Source organism: Helianthus annuus, chromosome 8 (assembly GCF_002127325.2).
Source record: "Helianthus annuus cultivar XRQ/B chromosome 8, HanXRQr2.0-SUNRISE, whole genome shotgun sequence".
Taxonomy (NCBI): Eukaryota; Viridiplantae; Streptophyta; class Magnoliopsida; order Asterales; family Asteraceae; genus Helianthus; species Helianthus annuus.
In genome coordinates this window covers 15,028,838-15,041,948 of record NC_035440.2, presented here as the reverse complement: position 1 = coordinate 15,041,948, position 13,111 = coordinate 15,028,838, and the positions used below count along the sequence as shown (strand labels likewise).

General features: G+C 37.6%; 1 protein-coding gene across 1 annotated transcript; it reads right to left on the bottom strand.

Annotated features, from left to right (window-relative positions):
• Positions 1 to 6,279: 6,279 nt before the first annotated feature.
• LOC110869643 (ACT domain-containing protein ACR4-like) lies at positions 6,280 to 11,691 on the bottom strand. Its single transcript, XM_022118882.2, has 10 exons — positions 11,353 to 11,691; positions 11,198 to 11,243; positions 11,056 to 11,101; positions 10,822 to 10,979; positions 10,682 to 10,727; positions 10,278 to 10,392; positions 10,120 to 10,187; positions 7,060 to 7,653; positions 6,877 to 6,981; positions 6,280 to 6,774 (listed from the first exon to the last, which is right to left on the bottom strand). Exons 1-10 carry the CDS (start codon positions 11,456 to 11,458, stop codon positions 6,421 to 6,423), a joined length of 1,638 nt encoding a protein of 545 aa, XP_021974574.2. The 5' UTR covers positions 11,459 to 11,691; the 3' UTR covers positions 6,280 to 6,420.
• Positions 11,692 to 13,111: the final 1,420 nt, after the last annotated feature.

Genomic DNA, 13,111 nt, shown 5'->3' with positions numbered 1-13,111 from the left:
AGGCTTTGCAAGAAAAATATGATGTGACATTCATCCACAATCAGAAGTTGACTGTGGATCTTTCAAAATGCACAGAAGCCAATATGTTTTATGAAAACCATGAAAAGGAATTTAAGTCAATGATTGAGACATTAAAGAAAGACAAAACTGAATTGACTAAAATGGTTTCCAGAAAACAAACGGACATTAATTTGTACATCTCACGTCTTGAAGCAATGCAAAAAGAAATGGTCTGTGTAAAAACGGAAAGTGAGGCAATCCAACTCAAGCTAGACAGCTATTTGAGCTCTAGCTACGTGTTGGATCACATCATTGACGTTCAGAAAGAAAAGAAGGATGTCACATGCATAGGATACAAAAAATGTCCACCACCAGTCAGACACAATTATGATGCCATGCCTGATGAGGAGGATAGAGTGTTCTTCGAACCATCTGTTCCTCTTGATGTAAAGGAGTTTGCAGCAGGACTCGGATACCAGAAAGAAGTATCCTCAGATTCAAATGTGTCAGCAGATACATCTGTAACTGCTGAACAGAAACAGGATCCTCTAGTTGAGGTTGAGGATGCTGATTCTTCAGATGATGAATCTGATGATGCTGCTCCAGCAAAGTCTGATGCGGTAGTCAAAAATGAGGACATACCTCTTGAGAATCACATTCTATGTGATCCCCCTGTCAAACCCGCTAAGACTGTTGCAACTGAGTCCTCGTCTGAGAAGGAGTCGGAGAGTGTGACCTTGCTGTACACTTTGGTTGGTGATGATAAAATTTACTCAGACAAAGATTTTCCTATTAAGAACGTTAATCAATCCTTAATCGATAAAGTCTTTGAAAATTCGACAAGTAAGTTTTTGGGGAAGAAAGGACCACATGTTACAGTTACACAGTGTCCTCCAATCCCAAAGGCTGAAGTTCGAAAACAATTTGGCAACAAGAAATTACCAGCAATGCCAAAACAGCAAAATCACACCAAGCCCAAAGGAAAGGCACCGGCTCAAGTCCAGAAGAAGCCGAATCAAAAGAAGAAGAAAAATGTTAACTTTGTGAAATCGACGGGAACGGATAAAATTGAAACGTTTGAAAATAAATCTAACTTAGATTTTGTCAAGAAAGCTACTGTTTTGAAAAGAAATGAACAAAACAGTTCACAGCCTAGTACCTCGGGTTCACAAAGTTCAACATCATCGGCTAAGAGAACACATGATTCTTCGAGGTATGTTGAACGAAGATCATGTTTTGAGTGTGGAACCATTGGGCATATAATTCGAAATTGCCCTTATCTTCATAAGCAAAAAGGAAAGGTTGATGATCCCCGTGGCAAGACTGACCGTAAGCCATCTGTTTCCACAAAACAAGATCCCCGACTTGTAAAAGAAAGGGAGAAGAAGCAGAAACGCCAACAGGTCAAAAGGATTGAAAAAGTAATTAAAACCAATGTGGTTCAAAAGCAATCTGTTTCTGTAAAATCAACAAATTCAAAAACTTCAAACTGTAATGAAGTTAAAATTTTAAAGAATGACACTGATAAAACAAAACAGACATGGAAACCTAAATCGGTTACTGAATCAGGGGGACCATCACAATTTACAAACCATCAAAGACAAGAAGTTATTGTCATTGATGAAAATGGAAGACCCAAGACCACAATGGCTTGGGTCCCACTCTCCAACTAATCTCTGAGTGAGTGTGCAGGAAGTTCCAGGAGGAACTATTGATAGTCTTAGGATTGTTGATAGTGGAATGTCCTTGCACAAGATAGGCGACAGAAGAAATTGTTGCCTTTGGTGGAGGGAGGGAAGAAGAAAAGAACACAAAAAGTCTGATGAAAGAATGTGTTTGAATGATGGTGCATAATTCGACCAAATGAAGAACGTGCCAAAAATTTGGTCATTCTGGTTTTTGATCGGGTCCTCAGGAACGAATGAAGTGAAATGTGTGCCGATGCCTTTGCATGGATTGAACATCCGCACACCATTTCTGAAAGAGAAAGTCAAAGACCTTCGCTGGTACAATGTGGAAGACCAGCCGGACCCGGAGGTTTATGATTTTTTTGCTGTCAAGAGATTTCTCAGTAACTGCAAATTCGACTTTGAAGTCCACACCGGGTGGATATCCAGTTGGGAGAGTGCTTAGATTCCTTGCAATGCACGGAACAGTTGCAGGATACGCCTTTAAATTCTTAATCTCTCCTATACTTGTCGATATTTAAGCTACTTTGTGAATTATTATTATCTCGAACAGTACTCTTTGGCCTGACACGTTGATCTCGAATATCACCTCACACGTGATTGTTTCTTTATGAAACTCGTCAATGTTGTTATGGTCCACACCGATGACCAACGTGCCGACTTATTTACCAAAGCTTTTGACAAATCCAGATTTGACTTCTTATTATTGGTAAACGGCATTAAGGTCAAGCAAGAGTAAATCAACATCGGAAAATCATTTTTGTAAATATCTTTGTGTGTTTTTAAATTTCTCTTAGTTTATTGATTTTAGGGGGAGTAAATCCAAAAATCTGAAAATCTAAAAACATCGAAAAATTTCAAAAACAAAAAAACAATAGAAAAACAAAAATGAGTTTCCTGGAGAGCAAAAGAGAAAATGATAGTACATCAGTGGTCTATCCAAACCTCTTTAAACCTTAAATGAAAAACGATAAGCAGCTCTATATAAGATGTATCGGTAGGCTCACAATCATTTTAAAGTGTGCAGGGTGATATAAATCTTAATCGACTGAAGACCAGGTGGGAACCATTCATTGGCATATGGTCTTAGTACCGAAATTTCGTTTGATAGATTGCCGAGGTTCTGAGATATTCGGTCTTTATGCTGCTTATCATCTGGGTATCATGGTTGTATCTTTTACCGAAAAATAACGGGGACGCAAGTCTAGATCTTCCATGATACTATACATACGTGTACATATTCATACTGCATTCGACCTCAATAAGTGATAAACAATCACATGTCCAAATCAAATAAGTGATAAAATATCACATTTATCCGGGTGTCAAGTTCGTCTCTCTGCTGTACGGAAGTACTGACCTGTTCACGGACTTGCACCTGTGCCCTCATGCATACGAAAATCAAGTTCCTCATCAATAAGTGATTATATCACATAGGACTTGTTTTCAATTCAAAATAAGTGAGTATCTCACATTTTATACGGTCAAACAGATGATAATCAGTATACTCACCGGTAAGATGAACTCTCGTGCATACCTTGATACGGGAATGTGTCGTGATGTGGATGAACACCGGTCGGTAAGTATAAATCATACCTTAACGTATCCCCTCGCCATGATTACATCTGATAAGTTGAGCTTAAGTGGACAACAATACCGATAATTGTTATAGGATGCTTATCTTAATGTTAACTAACTGAACAACAAGAGTGTTTTGGCATGACCGTACACTGATATGATTCTCTTACCCTCGAAACTCGCAAAAAGAATGTTTGTATATATTTATTTATTTACTGCTTAACTTTTATTATTTCTTTTAAACAGTTTCGTCGTTTGGTGCATATCAGCACGACATTAGCGGTGATGTCGTTTGATAACACTCAAAGGATTCTAAAATTGTTGTCTTTTAATTTCAAAAACACGCCTAAAATCCGTGTTTTAATATAAACTTTATAAAAGCCAAAAAGATTTTCTTTCTACTTTATTTTCGATCGTACGATGTTGGAGCTCGAGTCTTCGTTACCTGAAACCTGAACGAAAACCGAATTGACTAAATCTTCATAAACGGTCGAAATTTGCATGTTTTTGAAAGTTAAAGACTAAAATCGAGAAATTTATTAAACTTTCAAACTGTCGGACGGTGTTTGATTGTGATAATGGTCATGAGTGTGTCACTTGTTTATGATTAACTATATTCCAAGTAGTTGTTCTCATTATGCGTTTAGATTTCTTGCATGTGCATATTCTAAAGGCTAGGAGAACATGGTCGATGACAAGCTTTGGAATGAAGACACGACGAGAAGGCGCTCAAAAGATGAATATGATCGAGTTGCCGCTGGCCATCATCAACACCACAAGGATCTCACTTCATAAAGTTAAAGTATTTCACGAGCATAACTCAAGGGGGAGCTTATGTTAAGGGGGAGTTTGTCAACACACTTCCTACATGATACGGGTAGTTTGTTGATACACTCTCTGCTTTCAAGGCGTGAAGACTTTGAAGATCCTCCGACATTGAAGACTTGAAAGGACATCAGAGTTTTGGGAACTCGAAGACCAAAGACCGTCGAAGTTCGAGACGAGTCTACAACTATAGAAGATAAAGACAAAGCTACAGCCAAGGGGGAGTTTGTTGGTGCACTTGTGTCTGTACTTTGTCTGTATTCGGTCTGTATATAAACGATGTCCAAAGTTTAGTCTGTAAGTTGACCAAGTCAACTATCCTCCTAGTTTGACTTGGTCAATCTGTTTGTAATATGCTAGTCTGAATCGAAGGATAGCCTCGAAGGATACTGTTGATCCTTCGAGGTTCTCGAAAGATATGCTTCGAATTGTTGGACCTCGAAGGATCATCCTTCGAGGTCATTGCTGATCATTCGAACATGTTGTCATCGATAGATGATCCTTCGGACCATCTATCGGATCCTTCGACCAAGACCTGCTGTGTATGGGTATATATACCCATGCAGTGTGTTGTATTTCAGTTAGACACCAAGACAGATAGAACACACACATCCGAGAGATAGTCTTGAGAGCTTTCTGTCCGGAACTCACACACACACTTTGAGAGTTTACAAGTTAGGTTTGTAAACATTGTGCTTGTAACCGAAACCTTCATTTGCATTAATACAAGTTGTGTTAATCGGTGAACCCGTGTGTGTTTGTGTTTATACTTGCTTAATCCGGGTTTGCTCGCTAGCTTGGATTCCGCACTCGCTAGTGGGTTAGTATAACAAGGTTTGAGGTTTGATATGTTTGGTCCTGATTTTCATCCCACATTCCCTGCATATACATTGGGTTGACGTTTAATTCCTTGAATCACAAGTCGATGATGGGAGTGTCGGCTAAGCAATCCAATAACAAGTTGTCTAGGATCCCAAATTTTAGTAATTTGATAATCTAGTCATTCGATTGGAGGTTGCAATAAACAAGTCTAGGCTAGTCTATATATACCGAGTTGTGGTATCATTGTTAATCAAGTTTTTGAGCTAATTGCAATTTGGTTATAATACAATTGGGAGTTAACCAAATATTTTTATTCTTGTTCTATACCGATTCTATTCTTTTGACATATAGTAGCTGTACGGTACAAGTCCTTTAAAGTTCAAACACCCTGATCGTTTAGAGATGGTTTCAGGTTCTTGACTCAGGCACTAGCTTTCCAGGCTCAATGAAGTCTATTGGGTTGCCAACCAGAGCGGACCTCACAGTAATTGAGTTAATAGGAAGTGATAGACCCAGACTACTTTCAGAAGTGTGCACGATTCTATTAGATTTACGGTGTAATGTCGTGAAGCTCAGCGTATGGACTCACAACACAATTTCTGCATTCATTATTCTATTAACTGATGAAAAATCAGGGGCAGCTGTTACCAACCCCATGAGACTCTATAATAAAAAGAAAAGACTTTGCAGTGTGCTCACAGTAATCAGTAATGATGATGTAGGAGCCAATATTGCGGTCACTCAAGATGCTGTCCACACCAACCGTCGACTCAAAGATTATTCATTCAATTAGGAGAGAAATAGGAGCGACAATTCTTGAAGTGAAATACAACCCTCAAGATTTGAATCAAACTCAAGAACCTTCCAGCAGATTCCTCTTTGGCAGTCAATTCAGCTTTCCTTATGAACGCCGTATGAGTAACTTGGGAATTAAACCGTTTCCCAGAATTAACCCTTTTGTATAAAATATTTTTAATCCATTCTTGATCATCATCTTGTTAGTTTACATTGCAATCTTCATTTTCTGTATATCATTTCAGAAACATATGCTGATTGTAACAGACAATTTAGGTGTAAAGATTTTATTACTTTCACCAAACTTTAAACTACTTTTGGCATAATTAAACCAGCAATTGTATATGTATATTGATTCTATGTTCATAATGCATATACCTGTGTATAGAGTAGACCATTACACATATATACTGTATACAAACGAGTCTCATAGGCATTAATAACTATGATGTATATATATTTTTTTTCCATGTATGCATCAATGGAACAAAGAATCTTGAACTTACAGTCATTATAACATTATAACATTAATACCTGAAATAGTTTGTGACCAAATCTATCCTTATTGAAAGATAGCATAACTGAGATACTTAATATGTTATGTACACAAAGAATGTGGATTACAATTAATTAAACTACTAGAAATGCAACATATATGCATCATATTCCTGAAGTAGACATGCGACTATTTACATGTAGCATTGTTATAGGTCTAACTTGGAAGGAAAGACACCTGATGTTCAGAGAATCTCAACCAACTGAGAAAAGTGTTCAAAACATCTTTAAATGAAGACCGGGTGAATGATTCCTCAACGGCTTGATATAAACCTTTACGGTTACCTTTTACTTGAAGTATATTCTCCCCGATTTCCTTCCTGACATAATCTATAATCTTGGGATCTACCGGATATCCCAGGTTATCATCCAAGTGAAAGGAGAACACAGCTTTGTCACCTGTTGTTGCAATTTCAGCTCGTGTGATGTTTAGGCTGTTTTCACGCATGATGCGAGTCACGTCAGATAATAACCCGACTCTGTCTTTTGTACGTATCTCTATCTTTAATCCCTGTATCGCGAGTACAATCTATGTTAACTCGTAAATTTACATCAAAGCAAACAAAACAAACGAAAAAATACAACTGAAAAAGATAATGTATATCATGCTTACCGTGGAAACTCTTCTCTCGATCGCAGCTTCAAGAAATTTTATTACTTTTTGTCTCTCTGCATCTGATTTGAAGGGTGATCCATCAATATGTCTGATCCAAAATTCCTACATATGTGGCCAAGAATCCTTATAAGTCTGTATATTTTTGAATAAATAGAATAAAAGGTTTTGTACATGACTAACCATTTGGTATGCTTTGGCCCCATCAGCATAAAAGTTTCCATGAAAAACAAAATACCCGAGTTCTGTCAGTGTACAAATTGTATCAAATAAAACCTTAGGCGTGTGTTTGCACCAAATACTGATTGCTGAGTAATTATCATCATTCCAGCTAACAACATCCAGTTTATGGCTTCTTTTATCGTTTAAGGTTGGTTCGGGTTCAAAATATTTATCAGCTGACATTATTTGATGAAGCTTTCTGTCGATCCATGTACACCCATTAGAGTCTCGAATCATTGCTTCCCTGTTATCATGACCTCCCTGAAGAACAATCAACAGAACTTTCTTGATTTTGGAAAGCTTCTCTGGTTCAATAATGGCAGATTTGGTCTGTTTGTCACTGACATGCATCACAGCCGCCAGCCTAGTGTTGTGGGTCCATATTTCAGCAGTCACCACATTACACTGTAAATCACTGATTATAGCACTTAGTTCTGAAATTAACCCGGGTCTATCATTTCCTATTAACTCTAGTGTTGTGTGGCCATATGGAATAGGTCTCTCGTTGCACTTTCGTCCTCTGGATGGCGTGGAGCTCAAATATACGTGAAGAGCCTGTAAATTATATATAAGAACAATTGTTGCATATCAAAGTAACTTGAGAAAGAAACACAGAGATAGCGAAAGTTATTACATTTCATCGATAATCTGTCTTACAACTAGGCCTTGCTTAAGTACAGTTGTAACTGTTGGAACTAATCTTGTCAATACTCAAAAGTTGGAGGATTTAAATTGTTTATTTTATTTTAGTAGGAAGATTTATGATTTATATTAGTTTTATTTATTTGGTTTCCTTATAGGAGTAGATTACTTGTTCGGATTCAGGGTAAAAAGGGATTATATGTTTAGGGTTTATGTACATTTAATTTTAATCAAAGAGTTTTTTCTTGTTAAATCCATTGTTTGATTATGTTGAAGAAGGTCTCGTTTCCAACAAGTGGTATCAAAGCGGGTTCATCAATTTGGGAGGTTTGTTATTATCGATCAGATTGTTGGGATCGTTGAGGGAATTTTTAGAGTTGGGATTATTATCGGCCGGTGAAACTTAGAATTATTAAAATCCAATAACCCATTCAATAAAAGCATCGGCAAATTAAGTCCATTCCAATGGCGACAAATTGGGATTGAACGTTTAATTAGAATCAGATTTCATGTTGCTTTTGTTATTTGAAGTCATTATTGAATGAAGAAATTAAGGATAAGGTCATTACACTTTAATGTGATTCTCAAATTCAAAGTTATCAAAAGAAAAGTTTTTTGTGTTGTTTCTGTTGTTTTTGAAATAATAAAAAAGGACTATTGGATTTTAAAAAATCCAAACTATACGGTCTCAACTTCAAAAATACCCCGTAGTGGTCCCACCTTTTCACATATTGTAAACTAATGGATCTTTACTAACAGAATTTAATTTCTTATTGTCCCCTTAACCTTTCTAGTTTAGTAAAGGTCCATTAGTTTACAATATATGAAAAAGTGGGACCACCACCAGTTATTTTAGAAGTTGGGATCGTTGCCTGCCAACGGTTAATAGTTAGGATTATTAAAATCCATTATTCCTTAAAAAAAAGTAACTTTGTTTTTTTGTTTATTAATAACAAAACAACAATTGGTATTAGAGCGGTTTATCAAATTTGGAGGTTTGCAGGTGCAAGAGGGTGAAAACCCAGGTGTAGTGCAGTTTTAGATCGGATCAACTTCAAAGGTGGTGAAGTAGCAGGTTTGATCAAGGTGGAAGAGAAAGGATGTTGCTTTGTTTGTGGTTAATGGTTCAAGTGTTTGGACAAGTTTTGGATGCGATCCCAGAGGAGTCAAAAAACAGGGGTGCGGTGGTTTGTCAGGTGCAACAAAGGTGTTGACGCAAAGCGAACACAAGAGACCAAGTATTGAAGTGGAAGAACTTCGGGTCTTACTTGGTATTCAAGACCTAGGAGGAACTTGACATGATTAGGGGGTGATTGTTGGAACTAATCTTGTCAATACTCAAAAGTTAGAGGATTTTGTTTATTTTATGTGTATTTTATTTTACTAGGAAGAGTTAGGATTTATATTAGTTTTCTTGGATTTTAAAAAATCCAAACTATACGGTCTCAACTTCAAAAATACCCCGTAGTGGTCCCACCTTTTCACATATTGTAAACTAATGGATCTTTACTAACAGAATCTTAATTTCTTGTTGTCCCCTTAACCTTTCTAGTTTAGTAAAGGTCCATTAGTTTACAATATATGAAAAAGTGGGACCACCACCAGTTATTTTAGAAGTTGGGATCGTTGCCTGCCAACGGTTAATAGTTAGGATTATTAAAATCCATTATTCCTTAAAAAAAAGTAACTTTGTTTTTTTGTTTATTAATAACAAAACAACAATTGGTATTAGAGCGGTTTATCAAATTTGGAGGTTTGCAGGTGCAAGAGGGTGAAAACCTAGGTGTAGTGCAGTTTTAGATCGGATCAACTTCAAAGGTGGTGAAGTAGCAGGTTTGATCAAGGTGGAAGAGAAAGGATGTTGCTTTGTTTGTGGTTAATGGTTCAAGTGTTTGGACAAGTTTTGGATGCGATCCCAAAGGAGTCAAAAAACAGGGGTGCGGTGGTTTGTCAGGTGCAACAAAGGTGTTGACGCAAAGCGAACACAAGAGACCAAGTATTGAAGTGGAAGAACTTCGGGTCTTACTTGGTATTCAAGACCTAGGAGGAACTTGACATGATTAGGGGGTGATTGTTGGAACTAATCTTGTCAATACTCAAAAGTTAGAGGATTTTGTTTATTTTATGTGTATTTTATTTTACTAGGAAGAGTTAGGATTTATATTAGTTTTCTTTTATTTGGTTTCCTTATAGGAGTAGGTTACTTGTTCGAGATGTTCGGGATTATATGTTTAAGATTTATGTACCTTCAATTTAATCAAAGAGATTTTTTTTGTAAAAACCATTGTTTGATTTGTAAAACAATCAACCAAAAACATGTTTGTAAATCATATACCAGAACATTTTATGTTTCATCTAAAACAACAAAAGACAACTCACCTCCTTTATGCTCTGTATTTTGTCTTCATCTGTGATTTTGTTCCCTCCATGACCAATAACATAGAAAACTGTAGGACCAAGAATGTCATCAAATCAAATGTTGGGTATAACAAGAACAAATATGGGTCGAGGAGTCGAGAGAAAAGAACATGTTATACCATCCATAAACCAAGATCCATCATTAGTCCTGGAAAATTTAGTGATTTTGAGATCAAAATCAATCAAAACTTGTAAAAGTTCTAATAGTACTCCTAGTGTGCTAGCACCATTAACCTGCATAACAAGTAATATGGTCGCCCAATAAGTTACAAAACAACCTACAAACGGATATATCAATGAAAAATCTTGATTAATAGACGGAGGAGGCAACAAATTGTGCTAGTTTCTCATCATTCACATATTGAACCGGTACCGAACCGTACCGAACCGGGTATATTCGGTACCGGTACCGGTACCCACTTTTGACGATTTTCGGTACCGGTTCTTTCGGTACCGGTACCGGACGGTACCGAGCTCATCCCTATATTGAAGTACATGGATTGTCATAGCCATTATCAAGTACCTCTATGACAGTAGCATTCTCGCACGATTCATTATCAACCACAACACTGACAAAGAGATTGAATATATTTAAACTTCAAGGATATGCAACTCTATGGTTTCAAGAAAAAGTAACAAAGGAACATATCAATAGTTTGTTACCTGGGTGGGTTCATTCTCCTGGCCAGTTTGTCCAACTCAGAAACACCATTAGATGTTTCAGAAATGCTGTGGAGTTCACCAGGTACATCTAAACCGCTGTATTTATACGAGGATTTAGACCTCCTTACAGCGGTGGTGTTTGACTCTGAGTCGGGATCCTGTACAAATTATTCTATCACTATATACAATACACAGGAATTAAGGTGGTCTAAGAAGATGATAGGAAATACATACATGTTTGGTGGTGTCACCCTTACCCGACCCTGTCTCAACTGTGCGCCTGTCGGAGAGTAAAATTGTAAAAATTATACAAAAATATAACTGAAATTCAAGACACATAAAAAGAGAATATTAAGGGATTTAAACTCAAGGATACCTAAGTGAGTCTGCATCTGAGTTTGAATAAGAACTTGAATTGGAAACTGAAATGAAATAAAATAAACAAAAGCAATATAATTAACCTATCCTGCACTTCCCAAAATACCAAAAACAAACAGATAGTACAGTTTAAGGTTGTTTATTGATCCTTACCTTGGCCAAAGAATATCTTTATGAACTCATCATCCTCCGAAGAAGAAGAATACGTGGTAAATTGCGATTTCAAAGCAGCTTCTAGCTTGGCCACCACTTCAGCCATGGTAGGTCGTTTATCAGGGCGTTCATGCAAGCATTGCAGAGTAATATCCTGAAAGATACGCAATCCATCATCCGCAATTCTCCCCCTAAGACCACGATCAATAACCCTGTGTGCAACTCCTTCTCGGATACATTGCTGCGCCCACGACACCAACCACTTTTGCCGACCAGACACCACAAAATCCAAAGGCCGCCGACCACAAAGCACTTCCAGCAACACCACACCAAATGAATACACATCAGTCTTCGTTGACAATTTGTTGGTGCACTTGTGTCTGTACTTTGTCTGTATTCGGTCTGTATATAAACGATGTCCAAAGTTTAGTCTGTAAGTTGACCAAGTCAACTATCCTCCTAGTTTGACTTGGTCAATCTGTTTGTAATATGCTAGTCTGAATCGAAGGATAGCCTCGAAGGATACTGTTGATCCTTCGAGGTTCTCGAAAGATATGCTTCGAATTGTTGGACCTCGAAGGATCATCCTTCGAGGTCATTGCTGATCATTCGAACATGTTGTCATCGATAGATGATCCTTCGGACCATCTATCGGATCCTTCGACCAAGACCTGCTGTGTATGGGTATATATACCCATGCAGTGTGTTGTATTTCAGTTAGACACCAAGACAGATAGAACACACACATCCGAGAGATAGTCTTGAGAGCTTTCTGTCCGGAACTCACACACACACTTTGAGAGTTTACAAGTTAGGTTTGTAAACATTGTGCTTGTAACCGAAACCTTCATTTGCATTAATACAAGTTGTGTTAATCGGTGAACCCGTGTGTGTTTGTATTTATACTTGCTTAATCCCGGTTTGCTCGCTAGCTTGGATTCCGCACTCGCTAGTGGGTTAGTATAACAAGGTTTGAGGTTCGTCATCCGACAAAAAGGGACCTACAAGTGGTATCAGAGCTTGGCTCTTTACCTTGTTTAAAACCGGGTTTTTCAAGTTCTTGGTGTGTGTTTGAACACTTGGTTTAACACCCGTTTTTGTTGGTTTTTCTACACTTTTAAACTGGAAAACGTGTTTTAAACTTACCGGGAGTGTTCATAAGTGGGTTGGGTAACTTAAAACTTGTTTTTAGGTGACTTTGTGTTTTCCGGCGATTATTCCGGTTAAAGCTCCGGTGACTGGTTTTTGGATAAGGTTTCCTTTTTGGGCAAATTATCTTTCAAAATCTTGGTTGGTGGGAAAGTTGTCAGCCTGCCATACCCTTTTGCCGAAAGTTGACTTACCAACCCATCACCTTTTCACCAACCCGTCACATCTGTGTCAGTGTGTCAGTGCACATTCGAAAGATATCCTTCGACTTCGAAAGATATCCTTCGACATCGAAAGATCATCTTTCGATCAAGGAAGGCACGATAGATCATCATCTTTCGACACATCCTTCGAAGTCCGAAACATATCTTTCGACCAAGGAATCTATTCGAAAGACAGTGTCCGAAAGATAAGGATTTAACTCGAAAGATAAGGATCTTTCAAAAGGGAATCCTTCGAGTTCTTGAATCTTTCGAAATTATTGTTCGAGATTCAACAGTAATCTTTCGAGAACTGTTGATCCTTCGAACAATAGTTGATCTTTCGATTGTGGTGAGTTTATTGTTAACTAGTTTCTGTGATTTCAGATCTTTCGACCAGGATCCTTCGG